This window comes from Folsomia candida, unplaced genomic scaffold, assembly GCF_002217175.1.
Source record: "Folsomia candida strain VU population unplaced genomic scaffold, ASM221717v1 Fcan01_Sc015, whole genome shotgun sequence".
In the NCBI taxonomy this organism is placed as follows: domain Eukaryota; kingdom Metazoa; phylum Arthropoda; class Collembola; order Entomobryomorpha; family Isotomidae; genus Folsomia; species Folsomia candida.
This window is the reverse complement of record NW_019091207.1, coordinates 2,463,757-2,488,069: the sequence shown is the minus strand read 5'-3', so window position 1 is coordinate 2,488,069 and position 24,313 is coordinate 2,463,757. Positions and strand designations below refer to the sequence as shown.

Here is a 24,313-nt window from a genome sequence, read left to right as displayed (position 1 = left end):
TCGTAAAAGCTTGTATGCATAAACTGCCATGCGGTGCGAACCAATAATCAATTTTCGCCTTAGAAAAAAAAATCCACATTATTTGCATCATCGGAAAAACCCAACAGGCAGGCAGATAAAAATTTTTGGAACTAGGAAGAAGCCCCCCATGTGAAAACCTAGCATCAATATATAGCGTGGGTTTGCTAGAGCGTCCGTCAACAAAGACCAAAATTTCTGGGATCCAATTTATTGGGTCTGGGGATAATGAATAGTTGTGTTTACCATTTTTTAACACCATAAAATTACTGTACAAATTGGATCATAATAATACACACAAGTGAATGATTTGTTTACTGGAGATGTCCTTGCCAGGACACACGAACTACAAGCTGTGATTGAACTACCCAGTAACTCAAATAAATAAGTCCGATGATAAACAAAAGACCGCACGTGTGCAAAATGCACAATCTAACGGAGAGAAGATGTATAATCTATAATAAATCGATTACCAGCCCACACAATTAGGGCGAGACCTGCAACTTGGAATTTGCAACTGGAACTTTAATTTTGCAGGTGTAACTGGAATTTTGCATCAGCGACTGGAATTTTGCATCAGCTTCTGATCTTCATCACTTACAATTAGTCATGACTCCATCTCATGCAATGCTATCTCTGTGTGGCATGACATTCCACTCAATCACGTTTGTTGACATCTATTTGATTGAAAAGCGAAACTGCTACATATATCATTATTTGTATGCATGTTGGTTCAACCTAAGGCCTAAATATGTAAGACATTATCATTTAGCTTGACAGAAAAAAATGAGTCCATGGTTAAATAAATAACTACCGGCACTATATGTTTTCATAATTTCTTAAAACTTGCATGTTCGATCCGAACCAGATCAGTCCTAATTACACTGCGGACGAACAATCACTAACCAGCACGACCTACCCCTAACCTAACCAAAAACTCCCAAAATGACTATTTCATCTCTAACTTGCATTATCCTCCTGCTAGGATCATGCTGTTTTCTCAGCCATGCCCAACAGGTATGGGGGCACTTAGTGCTCGGCACGAGACGAGACGAGACGAGATTGCCTTGTCTCGTCTCGTCTCGAAAGTGACTCGAGACGAAGTAATCGAGACGAGACGAGATGACGATTTTGTCATCTCGTCTCGTCTCGAATCTCGTCTCGGTCGAGACGAGACGAGACGTCTCGACATTCATCCATGTTTTTCAAAATATCTTTTGTATTCTTCAGATAATTACAAAATACAAATACACAAACTGCAAATATTTAGAATATTATTAATTGGCCTTGTATTCCTTATATAGTAAACTACATACTAGTAGTTTACACAAAAAAATAAAGGATAAATCTTAATCGTAAGCTAGTAACGGGACGACAAAATTTTACGACGCTTCCATTGAGTCATTTCACGTCAATTTTCGTTAGTACGTAAACACGTAAACTTACTAACCTTACGACCTTTTGACAAAACGTACCAATATCTCTTGTATGTGATTTTTACCCAGATAAGTCAAATTTTTGGTTCGTAAGATGATCTTCGCAGGCTTATGAACATAGAATATAAAGAATTAGAAGAAGCACTCTGCTCTTTGTTAAGCAAGTAAGGGGGATGACTCTCCACGTCACATACGAGAGGTCGCCAGAGGCCCTCAGCCCCTCAATGTTAAACTAAATGGCAAACTCGCAGAGTTAACTCCTACTCCATCTGTGAGTGACGTGGAACATCTCTTTCTGTATCTTTTATATCGTGGTGGTTAATTACTCGTCGCTAGAGCCCTCACTAATACTATCTTTTATGCATTTTGTATTTACCAATGCTAAGATACTACCCATCGCTTATGAACGTAATTACGAGCTTACGAAGGCTAACATGAAATACCTGAATGACTCGTAACCGTCATAGCTTATGTTACTACATATACAAAGAATACTTGGGATATGGATACGAAGGAATTGTTACCCGCAGTATATACAATTTATAATTGGAGTTATATAGTTAGTGTCATATTTGAGTGTCTTTTACGTAAAAATCAGAATATTTGCAGATTGGTTAAAGTTTTGATCATAATTATTCGTTTTATCTATTGTCTCTAAAAAAAAATTTTTGAAGGATACTGCATTTCCCAAAGCTGCTCGCTCCTTGCAGAAGGCTAGAGGACGGAGAATTTGCTGCTAAATTTCTAAATTTTTGATGTATCGAGACGTCTCGTCTCGACCGAGATTTGTCGAGACGAGATGGCGTTGGTCTCGTCTCGATCTCGTCTCGTCCCGAAATCTTTCGAGACGAAAAAGTTGGTCTCGTCTCGTCTCGTATCTCGTCTCGTCTCGAAATTTTCGAGATGGTCTCGTCTCGCGCCGAGCACTAGGGGCACTGTATATTACTGACTGGATAATTCAAGTATTAAAATTTTCCGTTGTTCCAATGTAAAATTCCTAGTTTACCAGCCAATGTGACAAGCCAAGGAATGCAAATCTACCATTTTGCGACTCCAGCTTGCCCACAGAAGCTCGCGTGTCGGATTTGATCTTTCGCCTCACCTTGGCCGAGAAGATTGGTCTGCTCGTTCACGAGACGGAGGGTGCCACTCAAAACGTGGATCTGGACTCGTACAACTGGTGGAACGAGGGTCTCAAAGGGGTCGCCGATGCGCCAGGGGCTCATTTCCGACCCCCCACGGAATACTCGACCGTGTTCCCACAACCCATCAACCTTGCCTCCTCCTTCAGTAAAGAACTCTTCTTCCAAGTCGGCAACATAACGGGGAACGAAGCAAGGTTTTAAACAATAAATACTTAAAGCGAAAATTGCACACATTTCTGAACAATCAATATTGCAGAGCATTCTTCAACGTGGGGAATGGAGGGCTGACGTACTGGTCACCAAACATAAACATCTACCGCGACCCCAGATGGGGGAGAGGTCACGAAACCCCGGGAGAAGATCCACGCCTCAGTACGGAATTCGCACGTTACTTCATTCGCGGATTGCAGGGTGACGAATCTGCAAATGGATTCCTCAAGACTTCCGCGTGCTGCAAACATTTCGCCGCACACTCGCTGGAGAACGATAGATTCACCTTTGACGCTGTTGTCAACGAGCAGGACATGGCGGACACGTACCTCCCCGTGTTCAAGAGTTGTGTACAAGAGGTAGGCTTTTCTTTTGAGGGTTGCTCAGAAAACTCAGGCTACACGTTCGGAAATTTATCTGTTCTTATCTTATTTGCATATTTGTAGTCGGACGTGAGCTGTATCATGTGTGCTTACTCGGCCATTAACGGAATCCCCGCCTGCGCAGATAAAGGCCTACTGACCGACAAGATCCGAGGGGAGTGGGGTTTCGAGGGCTATATCGTGTCCGACTGCGGGGCGGTCGACTTTGTCCAAAGGACCCACAACTATACCCAGTTCCCCAACGAGACCTGCCACGCCGTTCTAGACGCCGGGGTCGACATCGAGTGCTACGCCTACAACGGTCCCTTCTTCACCCGCTACTTGGGAGACGCCGTGGCGGAAGGGGCAGTCACCCCGGCCGTGCTGGATACCGCGCTCGCCAACGGGTTCAGGGTCCTCATGCGGCTCGGATACTTTGAAAAGAATGCGACCCGTCCCTTCACCGACCTTCTGCCACCCATCGTGGACAGCCAACCTCATCGAGACGCCGCCTTGGCCGCGGCCCGACAAAGTATCGTCCTCCTTAAGAACTCCCCCGTCTTGGGGAAGGCAGGCAAGGCCCCACTACCCGTTACTTTGGGGGCACAAAAACAAGGCACGATGGCCTTGATCGGACCACACCTGAACGCCTCGAGAGCCTTCTTGGCCAACTACCATGGAATTCCTTCCTCCATCTCGACCCCATTGAGTGCCATCCGAGCCTCCTTTCCCAACGCCCAGTACGAATTCGGCTGCGACTTGATATCCACAACGAACCCGCATTTGGATGAGGCCGCCGCCCTGGCCGCGATCTCCTCCCCCGTCGTTCTCTTTGTGGGGATCAACGCTGCGCAGTTTGAGGAGGAGGGGGTCGAGTATGAAGAGCATGACAGGTTAAACTTGACCCTGACAGGGTTGCAGCCTGAACTCATCCGAACTGTCCTAGCCGCCGCGAGGGAGCCCGTGATCCTCTTCGTGGTCTCGGGTGGCGTGGTGGACCTGTCCGAGTGGAAGGATGATCCCCGAGTGGGAGCCATCATCTGGGCGGGATATCTGGGGCAGGCGGGCGGAGAGGCGATAGCAGACGTCCTTTTCGGCCGGTACAATCCGTCGGGACGCCTGGCACAAACGTTCTACTCGAACGAAGTGATCACCCAGTTTGAGAAGTATGATATGAACATGCGCCCCACGGAGGGAACGTCGACGGGGAGGACGTATCGTTTTTACGAGGGGACGCCCGTCTATCCATTCGGGTTCGGATTGTCCTACACAACCTTCGAGTATAGCATTCTTAACTTGCCCCCTATCCTTGAAATACCGACGATCGGAGGAGTGGATCAAGACTGCGCAGTGATGGTCACTCTGGCCGTGAGGAACGTGGGGGTGACTGCGGGGGATCACTCGGTCCTCTGGTTTCTCGCCCCACCCAACGCAGGACAGGGAGGAAGACCAATTAGGGATTTGCTCGATTTTGAAAAACTGGAGAATATTTCAGCGAATGAGGTGAGGGAGGCAAACCTTTGTCTGAATCGGGACCACTTCGTCCTGGCGAATGAGGCAGGGGAGTGGGAAGTTGTTCCAGGGGACTGGACCCTGCAGGTGGGACAATTGGAGAGAGTTATTCGTGTTGCCGTTTAAATATCAAAATTCATGGTTATGACTTGTTGTGAATAAATTAAATCATGTTTGTCCGACTCTGACTCGCACGAAGCTATTCATAAAATTGCATACATATCCGTATCCTAAGGTGCCCTCAACATGTGCCCCTTATCATATTTGGCGTAAAGGGTTTACTCAAGCAAAATACAAGAAATGATATGCCCATGCTATTTTGGCCTAATAGTTTTTTATGAAGAAATTGTGATCGAAAATTTGATTAATGATGAAATTTTCTGCAGCATAAAACCAATCAATCTTTAAATCCATTTTATTTTAAGACCCGTCAGTAGTACAAGTGTCTAGGTTTTTTCGCCAAAGATTTCTCGCCGGCTTTATTTCTTATGGGGAAATCCTTGGCTAGGTTTTTTCGCCAAAGATTTCTCGCCCGCTTTATTTCTTATGGGGAAATCCTTGGCTAGGTTTTCTCGCCAAGGATTTCTCGCCCGCTTTATTTCTTATGGGAAAAAAGACGGGTCCTCATCACACACTTCTTATGAGGAAAAAGAGGGCTCCTCGCCACATACTTTTCCTTACGGGAAAAAATACGGGTTCTCGCCACCATACATTGCCTTATGAGGGAAAAAGACGGTTAGGGTTTCTCGCCACAAGGCCTTTATAGCATGGGTATGTATTGCAAGGATATGCTGACTGCTTATAGTAACCAAAGTCTCAGATGTATTTTCATGTGTCGAAAAATAATGGCGGGACTTCTCAAATTGCCCCAAATATCTCAGTTTACCCCCGTGCGATAGATTATCCTGGTGTCTCTGATTACCCCAAATTACTAAAATTACCCAAAATCTCAAATTACCCCAACAATGTATTTCTTATGGAAAAAAATCTTTCAGATGGGGGTACATGGGTTGAGAAGAAATGATGGCGGGACGTTTGAGACTAAATTATCAAAAATGTCTCAATTTACCCTATTTGTCTCATTTTATTCAAGTATCTCAATTTACCCCAATTGTCTCAAATTCCCCACTTATCTTAAAAACCATCAACGAATCATTTTACCTCTATATAGACAAGTAATACTCATTCAATTCTTAGTTACTCGCAGAGTCTTCAAGTTTAAAAATGCCTTTCTACTGTGTGCCCAAACATTTAGTTTGGTTGAGCCTTTTTATCTTGGCATTTGATATAACGTTACTCGTAATAATCTGCTCATATTCTATAATTGAAAGTGGAAAATCAAACCAAACCGGTTACTCATGGCAACCAAAATCACAGATGTGTTTTCATGTGTCAATAAATATTGGCGGGACGACTCAAATTACCCCAAAATTTCTCGAATTGCCCCAAATGTATCAATTTACCCCCTGTGTCATTGATTTTCATGTTGTCTCAATATACCCCAAATGACTAAAACTACCCCCAAAATCTCAAATTACCCCAATAATGTATTTCTTATGGGAAAAAATCCTTCGGTTGGGTGTACATGGGTTAGTAAGAAATGATGGCGGGACATTTGAGACTTGAGGTCTCAATTTATATTCTCCCAAATTATCCAAGTGTGTCAATTTACGCCCAAATGTCTCATGTTAACTGATTTGTCTCAATTTATTCAAGTATCCCAATTTATCCAAATACCTCAATTTACCCCAATTAAATATTTCAAAGCACCCCAAATATTCCAAATTACCCCGAGCCTTTTCTACGGCTCCGCCCAACGGCTCTTCCTTACAATACATTTCTTATGGGAGAACTTATTCCCATAGCGTTTAAGGATAGACACCTTTGTTATGAGACCAAGGTATGTGTATGGTGTAGTAAGTCATCATGTAAGGGTATGCCAGTATTTTTTATGTCCCCTCCTATGCTTTACGTTTTATTATGGATAGAAAAGGTTGAAAAGGTGGAGTTCGACCTTTTTGTTGGTGGTAGTGTTGATACTAATAAGCAAGTTACGAGAAAAAGATTGAAAAAAGGTAGAGTGAAACGTTTTCTGAAGCTAGTGGTGATACTAATGATGACACAATTTTTCACCAACGTTTAAAATAGTACTTAGGAAGGTTTATCTACAAAAGTATAGCGTTATTTGTGAAAATATGATATTCACGCATGAAAAAACTTATTGTTTTAAAAACATGAAAAATTATATATGAAAATTGTTTGCAGTAATGAGATGAAATAACAGATCAGAAGTATTTATAATTAGCATTTATTGTCAAAGATTTGTTAAATAATTCTTAAAATTGTGTGTTTATTTATTATGCGCAGTAAATTTGACTGGGTTCTTGTCTAATGTAAACCTTTCCCATTTATTTATTATCATAAGTAAAGTTGGGATATGTAGGTCAGGCAGTGCCTAAGTACACAGCACACAAACTTTTAGAAAAATTATCTCCCTTTAACTTTATTGCGTTAACAACAAAACACTAAAACCACTTGATTTTTAAGCCGAATTAAAAGACAATGTTGTTGCTTTGCACAAGAATTAGAAGGTTTTTGATCTTTTATTTTGAGTAATTTGGAAGTGGACAGTTGTTCATTTAGCATTGAGTAGGTTTCAACGTTTTCTTACTGGTAATCAAGCGTATGGATTATCATTTGGGAGACCTTCAGATGATCTTACGATATCAGTAAGTAATTAACGAGTCACAACCATTTCTCCATTCTTTGCCGCCTGCATAATAGACGCTATTACATTTTTCACATGCTCCCCAAACGTTAACATTTTCTCCTCTTGGGTTTGGGGGAGTTCTAGAAACTGCATCAATTTTGTTAACACATTCATCGAATCTTCATTGCTTAGCATCAATTCTACTCCATGAATATGATACTCAGAAAGTGGTTCACCCCAAAAATCTACACGGTCAGCCTTATGCAATGTCCGACACACCTTACAGCATTCACCAGAAGTTCCACTTGCCTGACTTTCTGTATCATCTTCTCCCTCTTCTTCGTCCGAAGACGCGTCTGAACTTGAATCTCGACTGTCCCCTTCTCTACTACAATTTGACAGCTTGTTCCTTCTTCCACCTCGAGATCGTCTTTCTTTTTTTGCTTGGGGTTCATCATCGGAGCTAGTTTCGTTGGACTCTGATGTGTCCGCTGAGTCATCCTGGTTCGTTTCAGCATCATCAGAATCAAACAACGTCACTTTGTGAAACCCAGTTTTATGAGTACTTAAAGCCTGTTCAGAATTGAAGTGTCTGGAGCAGCGACTACATTTGTAAACCATCTTGATATCACCTCTCTAGGTCAACTGTCTGACGATAACAGCAATCTCTTCTTTTATACTGGTCCGAAATTATTGAGCCATCTGAAAGATTTTATGATTTGAGGTAAATTCATATGTTTACACATGTAATTACATATGCACACATGTGTACACGCACAAATGTATGCATATGTGCACACACATATGTATACATATGTACACATATGTACACATACATATGTATACATATGTACACATATGTACACATACATATGTATACATATGTACACATTTTGGCAAATGGGGAGGTGCCTCAAAAGCTCTACCTCCATATGATCAATTGATTTGATTTTCCACCTCACTCAGTCCAACCCTACTTAATTTGGGGGTTAGGTTTAATTAAAATAAAAATTTGATTGCAAAGTATGATAATTAAATATGAATGAGTGGAACGAGGTGCAACTTTAGGCTCAAGTCAAGATTTGAGCCTAAAGTATGAGAGACTGAAGAAGTCTCTCATTTGCACCACGTTCCACTCACTTATTTTACGTGGTGCAAATGAGAGACTTCTTCAGTCTCTCATACTTTAGGCTCAAATCTTGACTTGAGCCTAAAGTTGCACCTCGTTCCACTCATTCATATTTAATTATCATACTTTGCAATCAAATTTTTATTTTAATTAAACCTAACCCCCAAATTAAGTAGGGTTGGACTGAGTGAGGTGGAAAATCAAATCAATTGATCATATGGAGGTAGAGCTTTTGAGGCACCTCCCCATTTGCCAAAATGTGTACATATGTATACATATGTATGTGTACATATGTGTACATATGTATACATATGTATGTGTACATATGTGTACATATGTATACATATGTGTGTGCACATATGCATACATTTGTGCGTGTACACATGTGTGCATATGTAATTACATGTGTAAACATATGAATTTACCTCAAATCATAAAATCTTTCAGATGGCTCAATAATTTCGGACCAGTATAAAAGAAGAGATTGCTGTTATCGTCAGACAGTTGACCTAGAGAGGTGATATCAAGATGGTTTACAAATGTAGTCGCTGCTCCAGACACTTCAATTCTGAACAGGCTTTAAGTACTCATAAAACTGGGTTTCACAAAGTGACGTTGTTTGATTCTGATGATGCTGAAACGAACCAGGATGACTCAGCGGACACATCAGAGTCCAACGAAACTAGCTCCGATGATGAACCCCAAGCAAAAAAAGAAAGACGATCTCGAGGTGGAAGAAGGAACAAGCTGTCAAATTGTAGTAGAGAAGGGGACAGTCGAGATTCAAGTTCAGACGCGTCTTCGGACGAAGAAGAGGGAGAAGATGATACAGAAAGTCAGGCAAGTGGAACTTCTGGTGAATGCTGTAAGGTGTGTCGGACATTGCATAAGGCTGACCGTGTAGATTTTTGGGGTGAACCACTTTCTGAGTATCATATTCATGGAGTAGAATTGATGCTAAGCAATGAAGATTCGATGAATGTGTTAACAAAATTGATGCAGTTTCTAGAACTCCCCCAAACCCAAGAGGAGAAAATGTTAACGTTTGGGGAGCATGTGAAAAATGTAATAGCGTCTATTATGCAGGCGGCAAAGAATGGAGAAATGGTTGTGACTCGTTAATTACTTACTGATATCGTAAGATCATCTGAAGGTCTCCCAAATGATAATCCATACGCTTGATTACCAGTAAGAAAACGTTGAAACCTACTCAATGCTAAATGAACAACTGTCCACTTCCAAATTACTCAAAATAAAAGATCAAAAACCTTCTAATTCTTGTGCAAAGCAACAACATTGTCTTTTAATTCGGCTTAAAAATCAAGTGGTTTTAGTGTTTTGTTGTTAACGCAATAAAGTTAAAGGGAGATAATTTTTCTAAAAGTTTGTGTGCTGTGTACTTAGGCACTGCCTGACCTACATATCCCAACTTTACTTATGATAATAAATAAATGGGAAAGGTTTACATTAGACAAGAACCCAGTCAAATTTACTGCGCATAATAAATAAACACACAATTTTAAGAATTATTTAACAAATCTTTGACAATAAATGCTAATTATAAATACTTCTGATCTGTTATTTCATCTCATTACTGCAAACAATTTTCATATATAATTTTTCATGTTTTTAAAACAATAAGTTTTTTCATGCGTGAATATCATATTTTCACAAATAACGCTATACTTTTGTAGATAAACCTTCCTAAGTACTATTTTAAACGTTGGTGAAAAATTGTGTCATCATTAGTATCACCACTAGCTTCAGAAAACGTTTCACTCTACCTTTTTTCAATCTTTTTCTCGTAACTTGCTTATTAGTATCAACACTACCACCAACAAAAAGGTCGAACTCCACCTTTTCAACCTTTTCTATCCATAATAAAACGTAAAGCATAGGAGGGGACATAAAAAATACTGGCATACCCTTACATGATGACTTACTACACCATACACATACCTTGGTCTCATAACAAAGGTGTCTATCCTTAAACGCTATGGGAATAAGTTCTCCCATAAGAAATGTATTGTAAGGAAGAGCCGTTGGGCGGAGCCGTAGAAAAGGCTCGGGGTAATTTGGAATATTTGGGGTGCTTTGAAATATTTAATTGGGGTAAATTGAGGTATTTGGATAAATTGGGATACTTGAATAAATTGAGACAAATCAGTTAACATGAGACATTTGGGCGTAAATTGACACACTTGGATAATTTGGGAGAATATAAATTGAGACCTCAAGTCTCAAATGTCCCGCCATCATTTCTTACTAACCCATGTACACCCAACCGAAGGATTTTTTCCCATAAGAAATACATTATTGGGGTAATTTGAGATTTTGGGGGTAGTTTTAGTCATTTGGGGTATATTGAGACAACATGAAAATCAATGACACAGGGGGTAAATTGATACATTTGGGGCAATTCGAGAAATTTTGGGGTAATTTGAGTCGTCCCGCCAATATTTATTGACACATGAAAACACATCTGTGATTTTGGTTGCCATGAGTAACCGGTTTGGTTTGATTTTCCACTTTCAATTATAGAATATGAGCAGATTATTACGAGTAACGTTATATCAAATGCCAAGATAAAAAGGCTCAACCAAACTAAATGTTTGGGCACACAGTAGAAAGGCATTTTTAAACTTGAAGACTCTGCGAGTAACTAAGAATTGAATGAGTATTACTTGTCTATATAGAGGTAAAATGATTCGTTGATGGTTTTTAAGATAAGTGGGGAATTTGAGACAATTGGGGTAAATTGAGATACTTGAATAAAATGAGACAAATAGGGTAAATTGAGACATTTTTGATAATTTAGTCTCAAACGTCCCGCCATCATTTCTTCTCAACCCATGTACCCCCATCTGAAAGATTTTTTTCCATAAGAAATACATTGTTGGGGTAATTTGAGATTTTGGGTAATTTTAGTAATTTGGGGTAATCAGAGACACCAGGATAATCTATGGCACGGGGGTAAACTGAGATATTTGGGGCAATTTGAGAAGTCCCGCCATTATTTTTCGACACATGAAAATACATCTGAGACTTTGGTTACTATAAGCAGTCAGCATATCCTTGCAATACATACCCATGCTATAAAGGCCTTGTGGCGAGAAACCCTAACCGTCTTTTTCCCTCATAAGGCAATGTATGGTGGCGAGAACCCGTATTTTTTCCCGTAAGGAAAAGTATGTGGCGAGGAGCCCTCTTTTTCCTCATAAGAAGTGTGTGATGAGGACCCGTCTTTTTTCCCATAAGAAATAGAGTGGGCGAGAAATCCGTGGCTTCTCCCATAAGAAATAAAGTGGGTGAGAAATCCGTGGCTTCTCCCATAAGAAATAAAGCGGGCGAGAAATCTTTGGCTTCTCCCATAAGAAATAAAGTGGGTGAGAAATCTTTGGCTTCTCCCATAAGAAATAAAGTGGGTGAGAAATCTTTGGCTTCTCCCATAAGAAATAAAGCGGGCGAGAAATCTTTGGCTTCTCCCATAAGAAATAAAGCGGGCGAGAAATCCTTGGCGAGAAAACCTAGCCTAGGATTTCCCCATAAGAAATAAAGCGGGCGAGAAATCTTTGGCGAAAAAACCTAGCCAAGGATTTCCCCATAAGAAATAAAGCCGGCGAGAAATCTTTGGCGAAAAAACCTAGACACTTCTACTACTCCGTCATTGCATACATATACACAAAATTATCCATTTTTTTCGTCATCGCGTTATTCAAAAAACTATGCTTACCACCACAGATTCTTCAATAAGTTTCCGAGAAATCACATTTCGCATTTCAGAAACCAACCGTACTTACTTCGTTTACTCTTAAATATTTAAGTGAGCAATAGTATTTATGTGACTTTTTTTTAGGTTACATATTTTTGGAACAACGACAACAACAATTGACTAATTAATTTTTAACCGTAATCAGTATTATCTTTCTCCTGTAGTGGATACTTCCTTAAACGTTTGAATAATTAATTCTAGAGAAATAAATAATGAATTGCTTATTATGAACCACATTTAAATTTTTATCCTGGCAAAAAATCAGTCCAAAAATTAATAATTAGCAACGACAACAATTTAACAATAAATAAAGTGTCATTGCATTAAAGACAAGAATATAGAACACCTTATTTTCACAGGGTAATTAATTATTATAATTATTACTGGGATGAATAATTAAGTTACATACATAATCACTTAATTAGTCAAGTAATGAAATTTTCCTGTCTTTTTTTCTCAAGTATTCAATTCAGTTTTAAACTTAATCCATTTCTAGTAAATAAATAAATAATGATACAAAACTAGTTTCATCTTCAAAGGTCACAGAAATATGTCAAAAAATTAAGTCTTAAAAAAATATCGAGTCAATAATGAATAACAAAAAAAAAGAAATTGCTAATTCATAAATACAAAAAACTAAATACTAATCCACTAATTTTGGAATTAATTGGATGTAAACGTTTAATTAGGATTATTTGAGCTAAAATGGAACTAAACAATGAATATTTTCGCTTCTTCTTCGGTATTAATTAATTTTAATTGCGATTATTAAGCCACTAATTTACTTGCTGCGTGTGAGTTAGTAAAAATCTTCTGTTCTGCATGTGTCATTCTTCGTTAGTAAGTACTAAGTATTGCGTTCAATTAGTGAACTTTTTTTCACGCATTGTTTTCCCCTGCCCCCATTTTCCTGTCGAGATCTTTGAGGATGCTTGGCGTCGGACTGGCGCTGTTTCCTCTGTGTCCTTCTTCACAACTGCTGTTGCTGCGTCCACTGCTGCGACTGGCGGAAATGTCCCGAGTCGACTCTTCGTACCGGGCTTGATGGCGTTGATAGATTGGGGCGAGGATGAAAAAGTTGGAGATGAAGATCCCACCCCCAGCGATCCAAAATGACCAGGCGTACTTTCCCGTGTAGTCGTAGAGGAGGCCTGCACAGGGAGAAATGAGGGGTTAGCACCAGTCACAAATTCTAGTCAAATTTATGAAGAAATGAATGTAAAATACCAGCAATGGGTGGTCCGATCAGGTTTCCGATCCCTTGCACAAGTAGGAGAAGACCGTACGCGGGGGTAAACTTTTCCAAACTGACGACCTAAACGTTAAGCAGGTAATTATTAGTTATCATTCACTTTCACTAATTAATTACGTGTGGCTATAATTTTTCTCTCGTTACTTGAAGTAGGATGACGGGTGTGAGTGAGTAATTTGCCGCAATCATCAAGCCAAACACGCCGCAGAGCAAGACGAGGAAGTAGTAGGTGAGCCCCATGCTGAACAACTTCCCAAAGAGGCAGGGCATCAGGCCTGTCACGATGCCGCAAATGGAAATACACAGGCCATAAATCGTCACGGAATTTGCCCACTTCTTGTCCCCCAAATACCCCAAAATTATCTGCAAAACGAAATCACAAATAAAAGTTGAATAATAATAATTAATACTTAATTTCCTAATTTAACGGATTAAATTTCTTTACATTTCCGAAAACGGTTAAAAGTCCGATCGCACTTCCCAACATGGCTCCTTCTCCTTCCGAGTAGCCCAAGCCGGTGGCAGTGTCGGCAAGAAAGGTCAATGGGATGTCATACCTGGGAGGGAGACAGGTAGAAATGTGCGTAAGTACTTATCACTATTCTACAAGACGCACTCTCCACCCATCACAATTTACTTACCACATGTACAAGAGAAAATTGGACATGATGAACAAAACGAATCTGGTATTTTTCAAGTGATCCAGGGCAAAGATTTCTTGCATCCAGACGTAAATATCCTGCAGGGCGGCTTTCCACTCCTAATTAATTACAATCACTCAATAATTCTCCTCAATTAAACTAATTAGAACAATAATTAACTAACCGGCGTATTATCATCCGCCGTGGCTACCGAAATGATATCCGGACATGACGTCGCAGGTCGGAGGGGGCGCATTCGGCTTCTCTTCAAATTCAGCACTGCGCCACGATACGTTAAAGAATTGCGATGATTCCCCCAATTCCTAGTTAGTCATTAGTAAAATAATTAATCAATCAACTAGCTAATTATTCACTAAACCTGGACCCACATACATACCTCGTATGCTGCACAAGATAATTTCTCATCGCCTGCTTCTCCAATGTGCTCATGTTTCCTGCTCCTCCGTTACAACTACTGTTTACGCCATTCTTCTCATTGTTTGGTGATGGCGACGGCGACGACGTCACTTCTCCTTTTCCATTAGTCTTATTACTACTCTGATTATTGCTGAATGGTTTTGTATTCATTTGTTGGAGATGAGAATTGAGATTGTTGTGGTGGTGAAGGTCACACAAGTTATTGACTGACTTCTTGACCTCCCCGTTGTTATTGGAATTATTGTTATTGTTCGCGGCGACGAGGAGGGGCGAGTCGCTTTCATTTTCCTCCATCATCATCATCATCTTGTCGTCTTTTATGATAGCTTGGCCCCCTTCGTCGTCTCCTTCCGCGACGCTGTCTTGCCCACCACTCTCACTTTTGTCTTCATTATTGAGATCATTGTTCTCTGCACGAGGTGGGACAGGGGCCGGGACGAGGAGAGGACCACCTCCAGAGGTGAAACCTCCGGCATAATTATTCGAATAGTAGCGAATCCTTTTTCCTCCTCCTCCTCCATTTTTGACGTAGTGGGGCGTGCTGTTGTTGTTCTTGAGACAAAGCTGTTCCGCTTCACGGACAAATGTGGGGATACAAACGGCAGAATTGCAAAGTCTTTCAGATTTCTGGAGTCCAATCAAGGCAGTTCCTCCTCCTCCTCCTTCAGGGATGGAGTACATTCCACCCCCTGCTCCGTTCAGGCTAGGTCAACAAAGATCAGGATGATTAAGATATCTTCAAATTATGTTAGTAATCAATAAAGGTTATCAACCTACTTCAGTTGAGCCTGAGTATTAAAGTCGTGCTCATTCTGGAGAACCTTTTCCCTTTTTCGACTACTCTTCTTGGTCCATTCTAAGTCTTTCATGAGGATAGCACAGAAGCAAAGGCTGAAAAAACATCCGGCGTCCAATAACAAGGTCACCCTCCAGCTGGTCGCTTCTGCAAGTCACGAAAATCATATATTAATTAATTAATTAGTAATTAATATTCTCAAATTGCGGACTCACCGATGAGATAGGAATTCAAGGGGCCAAAGATAAAGGTTCCAATCCCACCGCCACACACGGACAGGCCCGTCGCGAGTGAGCGTCTCTTATCAAAATAATAGGCCACTATCACAACCGCCGCCACGTAGCACAGCGACAACCCAAATCCAGTGATCACTCCGAACGTCAACATGAGCATGTGAATTGAAGCTGCAATTGTAAAGCAAGAGTTAATTAATTAGTCAATTAATTACTTATAATAATTTACTTGTAAAATGTGTAAAAATTTCGAAAAATTGGATAAAATGTCAGTTAAACTGAACTACCGAGTTATTTTGTACGTATTTTAAAAGTTCAATTATAACATGAAATTTTCACTAGTTTCACCAGGGAAAAAACTTTAATCAATCATGTAAATAAATCAGAACTTACTCGCATAATACGACAAGATAAATCCAAGCGTAGCCAGAATTCCACCCACAATGGTGCAATTCCTACAACCATATCGATCCGTGAGGGTGGACGCGACGGGGCCTGACAGCAAGGGCATCGACGCCAAAAGACTGCCAGCCCAGGTCGTCGTGCTTTTCGACGTCCCAAACTCCTTCTGGATTATGGGGAGGAACACGCCGTAGGAAAACGTGACCCCGTCAGCGATCAGATTTATGAAAAAGGCTACAGCAACAACCACCCAACTAGACAAAGAGAAAGTTAAGTTAGGTCAATAATAATTCTGATGACCAACTTCTTATCTTATAGCTTACCCATATCCACCATCGGGCGCTTCCCTCTCTAACGTGGACGACACATCGGACGAGCTCTCGTCAATGTTGTCCGACGTGTGGCGCAACCTCTTGATCGAATTTGGGTTGGAAGTCGGTGGATGGTGGGAGTGGTGGCTGAATTAATAAATACATATAAATATTTACCATATGCAATTATTCATTATTAAATCATGATTTCTATAATGACTTACTTCATAATTTGATGTCGTGGATTGCTGCTCAGCTCTGTAAAACTTTCTTCCATTATGCGCAATTCTTCTTCAAGCCAAATGTATTTTTTAAAGATGATCTCTCGACGAAAGTTGGCCTCGTCGCCAGCATTATCTGCAAAAACAAGGAGGCACCCATAAGGAAATTAAACATGATTCCTCTCTCACTTTTAACTATTCTTAAACTCAAGTAGTTTATACTAATTTACACACAAATACACAACTACCTTTTCAAAGAAGAACAATTCGATTTTAAAATTATTTAGTTCCTTTCTATTTTCAAGTTTTTCAAAATGTGTCCATCTTGGAGAAATGCGATAGCAGCAAAATGTGATAAAAATGGATGGCTTCGCTCCGTGTAGGCGTGTGTTGGTGTGGTGGAACGAGGACAATCATAAATTGATGCTGGATTAATTAGCCGGTCAAATTCGCAGTACAAAACCATACTCGAATGACACAAAAAAGAACAAGAACAAAGGACAGGGACTACCACCACGCCCCTCAAATAAGGTCCGATTTACAACTTTCCTGACCAAAACACTTTCAAAATAGCAGGTCGATTTCCAAGAAAAGTTTTACTTCACAATATCTGAAACTGAAACACAAGTAACTTTTCTCTCCCAGAACAAAGAACAATTACCACGCCCCCTTCTCGAGCACTTGCAATGATGTCCAGTCTACAACCTTGGCACTCGAAAATACTTTCAAAATATGGTTCAAGTTGAATTTCCAAAAAATCTGACAGTAACTTTTCCTTCCGGCTTAATTTTGTCCTTCTTTGTTCTCTCCGAGTGATAAACTGCAACTAAACTTTTGTGTGCTGAGCTACCCACTAACAACTAACTGACTAATAAACCGACTCGCTGTGCATGTATCCTACCTTTACTGAAAGTAAAGTAGACCGACAGAAGAATGGAGACGCCAAATAAGTACAAGCAAGCAGAGGAAATAAATAAGTAGGAACAAGAAGCGTGTGCCTGTGCAGGTAAAAGAATTTCTGGAAAGAACAAGAAATGCAGTAATCTCAAGTTGAGATTCTCAGCTTCCTCTCTGCAAAGATAAGCCGACCAAGAAGGATTAGACTACTTAATTCATACAGATAACAACCTGTCAAGAACTTTGCTAAATAATGCTCAATGAAATTTTTCTATAAATTATTTAGTTCAATCTTTAAGTAATTCATTTCATGGCAGTCCCTGTAATTCTAATTCTTTAAACACAACATCAAAGATATAGGCATCTCGAGTGCAAAACTAAATATTCAAAATTTTATTAATGGCGTTAAAATTGGAAGAAAATTCACATGAAAAACTGGGAGCATTAGATCAAGATTACTATTTGTATTTAATTTATAAATGGATGAGCAAAAACATTTAAATCAATGGAATTCTTGTATAAATTAGTGCAAGCAGTAAATAATGGTAATCTTTATAAGTCATTATTAATTCTGAAGAAGGTGACTCTGTTAAATTCTCGTCCGTGTAAATGCCATACAAAATTTCATTCACGGCGTCAAATTGAGAGAGAAAAAGATCCATACCAAAAATTCTATACATTCCGAATTACAAGAAGATCTCCTTATTCGACTGGATTTTTCTCCCAGTTTAATTTTTCAGGATTCACTTGTTTCTCAAATTTGGCACAAAATTTGCACAATTTTATTAAACTTCATAGCTCACACTGTTAAATTTTAGGAAAACTTTGAAATAAAATTGTATTTTATTTCGCGATCATGTGAAAACGGGGCAGAATTATATTGGCAAATTTGGCGAACCATATAACCCCCCATAAAATTCTCTGAACTAAATTATTGGTCACATTGACTGCAGAGTTCCATTCAAAAAGAACGACGGAATGAGCCCAAGTCGTAGAGGAACAAAGACGAGACAAAACAAATGCAGTCTCGTTCCTTTCAATTCAATTCTTCTCAGTAATTAGTTTACTCGACACAAATATATAATGGTTAAATTAAAATTGTTTACCAACATAATAATTCATGGATTGGATTCAAAGACAAATTGAATTTTGTTATGAAGGAAGTCTTTCATCCACTCCTCCGTCGGACTGACTTGACGACGCCAAAAAGAAGACCAAAAGTTGGAACAAATCCACAACTATGAAGAGACAGAATGGCTGCGTATGACAAGAATGGATAAGTCTTTTCTTATCGTCGTATATATGAAATAAGTACATTTTTTGACGAGGAGCAAATGCCCTTGGGTCGAAGAGGGGTCATCGTTGGTCATCCACACCCCACCACGTGAGATAACTAATCTGGATTAATTGCTTCCTTGTCCCTAAACCGACCTTCCTGACCACTCCAAAATCTCACTTGTACATATGCCCCATTATGCACTTTGAACAGCAATTACTTTGTTCAGAGATAGCAAAGTGAGGAATTTTGCATTAAAAAAGATGCACTGCACAGCTTTGCAACTAGCTTTATTTATGGACTATTCAGCATAATGTACATAATAAGACACCCACCACGTGAGGTTATCACCCTGTCCAAGCCTGTAACTAATTATATGTCACACTCCCCACAACTTTACAGATTTTGCATGCATATTTTTGCATAAAACCACAACATGCATAATTCGCATATATGCAGTATCCAATCCACTCACCAAACTGCCAATCCAAAACTAATTCTCTTTCTGGATAATATTCATCGTTAGTACCTGGTTCATTGATGAAATCAAGTTCGTCTAACTAACACGAAGGTCTGAAACTGAATATGAATATTATGCAAATCTATACCTGCAGAAAGTTGGCTGATGCTCCTACTAGTTCACGGTCAGGGTCAGAAGAGGCGGAAACACTATTCCTCAAATTCACTAAATTCCAGCTTGTCACTTGACGTTGAAACATGACAGGTAACAAATTATGGACAAAACGCATGCAACAAAGTGGCTGTCCAACTCATCAACATTTCCCCTCATATTTAAGCATGTGCATAACAAATTCGCAATAATTCAGCGACTCGCATTGTCCGCAAATCGTGAATGCCAGAAAGGAACATTTATTTGTTTTATGTAATTAGTAAATGGTCACTTTTTAATTGATTCAATTCCAATTATGAGACATGCATCAAGGGCAAAGTTTAATGGGGCATGGTTAACTAAGTAAATAATTAAACAAGAGCGATTTTTTTAATCTGCGTTACACAAGCCGAGTTCTTGGCAGGTCATCTATTTCGGGGTGTCTTTAGTCATGTCAGTCGTCACTTTTTTTGGTCGTCGTCATGTGTCATACGTACTTATGCACATATCAGCCTACTAGCCAAGAACTCGGCTCAATAATAATAATATCAACTCGTAGGTCAATCTCACTCAATCAATGGACGAATCTCTTATCAATTAACCGTCTCGTCGTCTGCCATCCCATCAAATTCACTCTTTTCATTCAAAAAATTGCAAAAAACGTGCCATTCATTCCCAACTCGATTATTTGCAGCGAATAACAATTTGCAAAAATATACAATGCAAAATGCCAACCAATATGTCAAAAAATCTGCAAATTTTTCACCTATTTATAAAATTCCAACGATAGAGAATTTTTGAAATAAGTAAATTTCTTCTTACCTATTTACAAATTGTCCTTGTCACAAAATTATCCAGCCTCGTTCGTAGGAGCAACTTCGTTGTTATTGCAATTTTTAGTTTGATTATAAATATATTTAGTTTTATCACTGTTTAATTTTTTTTGAATATTCGGAATTATTTCACTTTAATTTTGTAAATTAAAATTATAAGTTTTTAAATTTGATTAAGTCTTCCCAACTTCTGATATCGTTTAACAAGCAGGTACTTTATTTGCATGAAAGCTTACAATTTTTTTTCCTGGGGAGATATCCTTCCGTTAAAATTTAGATATTTAATTTTCTCGTAATTTTAATTTTCTTTCGATTAGAATACGTCTGGAATTTAATTTATCAATTTCTTCTGAATAATTAATTACCCTTTTAATCGTAATATTTGGGTCGAATCTGGTCTAAAATTTGCATATATTTTTAACCTGCAACTATTATTATGTCGCAATTTTGCCCCCTCCACAAACGGTTTCAATTTGTATGAAGATTTTTCCCTTGTTTCGAAATTTTTATTCATTCCAATTTTTCCAAATTTGCACACTTTATAACGGAATAATTCGCCAAATAATATTCGCCAATTTTGTAAGCTCCACCACCAAAAAATAAGACTCCTCCCCCCTCGCAAAATTAAAACTCGTCCTCCTCACTCATTCTGATTTCTTGAAGAGATAAAATACGTATCTTTTCACAAAATTATCCTACACTATTTTTGCCAAAAAGTTTGCGAATTGCGAATCCGTGCCTCACAAAACAAAGAAAGAACTGACTGATGCAATGAAAGAAAGAGAGATTTGGCGTAAGTATGTAAGTATGTAAATCTTAAATTAGAACTTGACTATATTTCGTCAACCTCTCGCCTCTTTGGTGGTGGGACTGGCTTATCGTCCCCACCTTATCCTATGATAATAGTGACGTTATCAACATGCATATTTCGTGTGTCGTGTGCCTTGGCTACAGAAAAAGTAGTAAGTATCTGTCTTGGCTTGTCTACTAGGGCGAGGAGTTTCTTCGGGTTTGTGGTGGTGTGGACGAGGAGCGTGTCTCACTTATCATCCTGCAGTGGTGTCAGTACGAGAGCTGTGTGCTCGAGAAGAATGGGACCATGGCCAAGGCAGAAGAAGACTTAACAACCAACAAATTCCTCAATCATATCGTCATGATCATTTATTTTTTATTATGTTCTCCTCAACCACCCCTCTTTCCTTAGCTTCTTTCCTGACAAATCCTGGCACACAAAATAAATAATTCCTCAAAAAAGTTTCCACGAAATAATAAATAAGAACAAATGAATACGCTCTTTTACACGACGAGTTAAATTTAATCTGAACTAGCAAATCTAAATTTTATTTTGTTTTTAAACACTTTTTCGAACTTCTTGTTAGTCGTAACGGCGTCCAAGTTGCGCAGATTACAAAAAATGTACTTTCTTCCTCTTTAAATTCGCAATGTTTTGGGTGATGATAACTTTGAAATGAAAATGGGGACAGGAAAGTATTCAGATTTCTCTCGCCCACTAAATATTTTGAAGGTTTCTTTTGGTAAATATTTTTTGTCTGTTGTGTTACCCGATATATTCTCGGAAAGATCAAGGTAAACAAGGAGAAGGAGAAGAAGGAGTCAGTTGACTTTTCCGTCCTCCTACTTTCGCAATGTAGTCACTTTCTCTGTGTTGGCACAGAGTATAAGAACCCACCCGGATCCGACTTTTCGAGTTCCGAACGTGGAATAGCTAATACCTTATTACGTACGTACATGCTCCTCTCTCTCTCCGTTCTGCACAAACAAAACCCGGGTGGGTTATGTGCTCAGGCTTTTTTTTGCGAATTCGGGTTGGGAGACGGGAGTACATACGCTATGGAATATTGCTTGGTTGCAACAAAGTCAAGTGCAGTGCAGTCAAGGAGGAGGAGGAGGAGGAAAATGCAGTAGTTTTGTGGCCGGTCGGAGAAAGAAAGAAAGACTGCAGAGCATCTCTCTCCATTTTGCGGAAGAGAAAGCAAACCTGATTTTCGAGATGACCAAGGTCGACGTGTTTTTCGTCTTCTTTGGACACGTGCAGGACTAATTCGGCAAAACATGGCTTTCTCCACGTTTCCTGCTGGAAATGAAATGAGATGATAAAAATATGCACAATTTGACAAGTATATCCGAAGATCAGGTCGGGTCGGGTCAGGTCAGGGAATAACGCCCACCAACAAACTCATCACGATAAAACAATGTTATCAATGAAAGAATAATTTTTACGGGGAGCAAATTATTTAGTTTATGACCATATTTGAGCTGTCATATTTCATCATTAATCAGACTCAAATTCACCTTTGTTTGCGAATTTCCATTCGGAAGTTATTTTTTTTTGTGACAAACTTACAATTAAGGTAAATCAGTTTAAATGAAATATTTAGTTCTGTGCGATATTTTGCTCTCGTGAGATTTTGTGACATTTAATTACGGAGCAATTAAATTAGGGAAATAATTTTTATTTCTAAATGTATAATTGGCCCTTTGCCCTCTGTGTTTCCCCTCTCGTCAACAATCTACCTGTTTACCTGTCAAGTCTGATTTACAAGTTATGAATGGTCAGGATCGCGTCATTGTTTTTGGATAAATTTTCAGACAGCCCACCCACGCATTTTTTCCCAAATTTATTTAATTATCCTCCTCCGATAGCTGCATTTTTTAAAGCATTTTTAAAATTGCATGCAAACTGCATACAATCGACATGCAAGAATATTTACGGTTCAGCAATTAAGCAAATCTCTGCCGTATAAAAGCATCCGGATTTTGTCCTCTTTCCACTCATCTCTTCGACCCCTCTGAAATATTTAAATCATCAGTTTCCACACAATCATGGCTCCTCATTTCGCCCTCCTTCTCGTCATCGCCGTCGTCACAAATCTTATTCCACAAGTAAGAAAACTTTTATTTGCTAAAATTTCGCTAAAAATGAGTGGAAAATTGACAAGTTTTTTTATACTTTTATTTCGTCCAGAGTAAAAGTGAACACCCGAAATTTGAAGAGTGTAAAAAGGCGAGTGAGCGATATTTCAAGGCGAGCCACAAGAATACGATGGCCTGTCACGCCGATCTCAAAGACGACACGCACTCCCTTGAAGAAAAATTCGATAAATTTGGCGTAACTAAAAATATTGCAAATATATTCGCAAATAAAAAATGGATTTAACCCCAATTTCCTTCCAGTGCACTGTACGATGCATCTTGCAAAAGGATAAAATGGTAAAAAAAATTGTACAAATTTTTTCAAAATTCTAAAAATAAATGACCAAAAATGCACAGCTTGACGACAATGAAGCCGTGACGGAGGAATTTTTAAAGTCGAATTACAAGGGCAGAGTAATTTCCGAATTTGATGAGAAACTCCTCTCACATTTTCTCGAGTGCAAAACCAAATTTGGTAAATAGATAATTTGCGAATATAAATATAAATTCGGAGAGGAAAGATGGCTAAATTATTCACGAAATTGAAAATTGATCCAACCAAACTATTGATTTATATTTTGTCAGGGGATAAACTGGACAAAGCGGATCCGAACTGCAAATCATATCGCGATTACGGGCTTTGCATGCAAGAGTCCATTTCTCATGTGAGTATAAATATATACATTGATGGATGGATTGGCAAAATTGTGCAGAATTGACGACGCCCTGCCATTTATTTACATATCTGTCTTGTATGTTTGACAGGTTTGCTATGAAAATCCATAATGATGAAGAATCACCCAAATGCAAATTCACTTATTAATCACTTAATTTCGCACTTGTCGTGAACACGGATTGGTAAAAAATTATCATCAAAATTATTTATGCTCGATGCAAAAAAATTGTTGAAATATATTAGGCTGGTGAGAATAATTATGTTTTGAAAATAAATGTGGAAAAATCATTTCTAAAAGTTAGCGTGGGTACGTGGTAAAATTTATTTTGGTGGCTCATTAATTTACATGTACAAATTTATGCATGCCATGAAAATTGTGGCGAGGATAGACGAACTTCTGCACATGCAAATTGTAATTGTTGGCCATTCTCTTCCCTATTGGAATCTGGAAATGTGACTGTGACGCGACGCTGTTATGGACACCGCTTAATGAAAGTGA

General features: G+C 39.1%; 3 protein-coding genes across 4 annotated transcripts; 2 read left to right on the top strand and 1 right to left on the bottom strand.

Annotated features, from left to right (window-relative positions):
- Positions 1-921: 921 nt before the first annotated feature.
- On the top strand, positions 922-4,870 carry LOC110856377 (beta-xylosidase/alpha-L-arabinofuranosidase 1). Its single transcript, XM_035856959.1, has 4 exons — positions 922-1,035; positions 2,456-2,793; positions 2,856-3,168; positions 3,256-4,870. Exons 1-4 carry the CDS (start codon positions 964-966, stop codon positions 4,807-4,809), a joined length of 2,277 nt encoding a protein of 758 aa, XP_035712852.1. The 5' UTR covers positions 922-963; the 3' UTR covers positions 4,810-4,870.
- A 4,933-nt stretch (positions 4,871-9,803) lies between these two features.
- LOC110856213 lies at positions 9,804-21,500 on the bottom strand. Of its 2 annotated transcripts, XR_004836232.1 has the most exons (14): positions 16,837-17,438; positions 16,592-16,724; positions 16,380-16,514; positions 16,048-16,310; positions 15,637-15,825; positions 15,403-15,568; positions 14,585-15,328; positions 14,372-14,510; positions 14,188-14,306; positions 13,992-14,103; positions 13,691-13,909; positions 13,522-13,609; positions 12,256-13,445; positions 9,804-10,116 (listed from the first exon to the last, which is right to left on the bottom strand). XR_004836232.1 is itself a non-coding variant. In XM_022104680.2 (13 exons), the coding sequence occupies exons 2-13, from the start codon at positions 16,642-16,644 to the stop codon at positions 13,174-13,176; spliced, it is 2,499 nt and encodes an 832-aa protein (XP_021960372.1). In that variant the 5' UTR covers positions 16,645-16,724; positions 20,194-21,500; the 3' UTR covers positions 12,300-13,173. The 2 variants fall into 2 exon arrangements, 1 of the variants encoding a protein (XP_021960372.1); XM_022104680.2 differs by lacking the exons at positions 9,804-10,116; positions 16,837-17,438 and adding an exon at positions 20,194-21,500 and having other exon boundaries at positions 12,300-13,445.
- Positions 21,501-22,976: 1,476 nt separating this feature from the next.
- Positions 22,977-24,115, top strand: LOC110856298. The gene is made up of 6 exons (XM_022104782.2): positions 22,977-23,108; positions 23,191-23,334; positions 23,400-23,435; positions 23,496-23,613; positions 23,724-23,803; positions 23,904-24,115. The coding sequence occupies exons 1-6, from the start codon at positions 23,049-23,051 to the stop codon at positions 23,922-23,924; spliced, it is 459 nt and encodes a 152-aa protein (XP_021960474.1). The 5' UTR covers positions 22,977-23,048; the 3' UTR covers positions 23,925-24,115.
- The last annotated feature ends 198 nt before the right edge of the window (positions 24,116-24,313 follow it).

Excerpts from the sequence above, each read along its gene's own strand:
- LOC110856298 (XM_022104782.2), top strand. The coding sequence starts at position 23,049 with ATGGCTCCTCATTTCGCCCTCCTTCTCGTCATCGCCGTCGTCACAAAT. Across the intron at positions 23,335-23,399 it reads AAAAATTCGATAAATTTGGC|TGCACTGTACGATGCATCTT; the intron begins GTAACTAAAAAT and ends ATTTCCTTCCAG. Across the intron at positions 23,804-23,903 it reads TGCAAGAGTCCATTTCTCAT|GTTTGCTATGAAAATCCATA; the intron begins GTGAGTATAAAT and ends TATGTTTGACAG.
- LOC110856213 (XM_022104680.2), bottom strand. The coding sequence starts at position 16,644 with ATGGAAGAAAGTTTTACAGAGCTGAGCAGCAATCCACGACATCAAATT. Across the intron at positions 14,307-14,371 it reads CGGCGGATGATAATACGCCG|GAGTGGAAAGCCGCCCTGCA; the intron begins GTTAGTTAATTA and ends GTAATTAATTAG. Across the intron at positions 14,104-14,187 it reads AATTTTCTCTTGTACATGTG|GTATGACATCCCATTGACCT; the intron begins GTAAGTAAATTG and ends TCTCCCTCCCAG.
- LOC110856377 (XM_035856959.1), top strand. The coding sequence starts at position 964 with ATGACTATTTCATCTCTAACTTGCATTATCCTCCTGCTAGGATCATGC. Across the intron at positions 1,036-2,455 it reads TTCTCAGCCATGCCCAACAG|TTTACCAGCCAATGTGACAA; the intron begins GTATGGGGGCAC and ends TAAAATTCCTAG. Across the intron at positions 3,169-3,255 it reads TCAAGAGTTGTGTACAAGAG|TCGGACGTGAGCTGTATCAT; the intron begins GTAGGCTTTTCT and ends GCATATTTGTAG.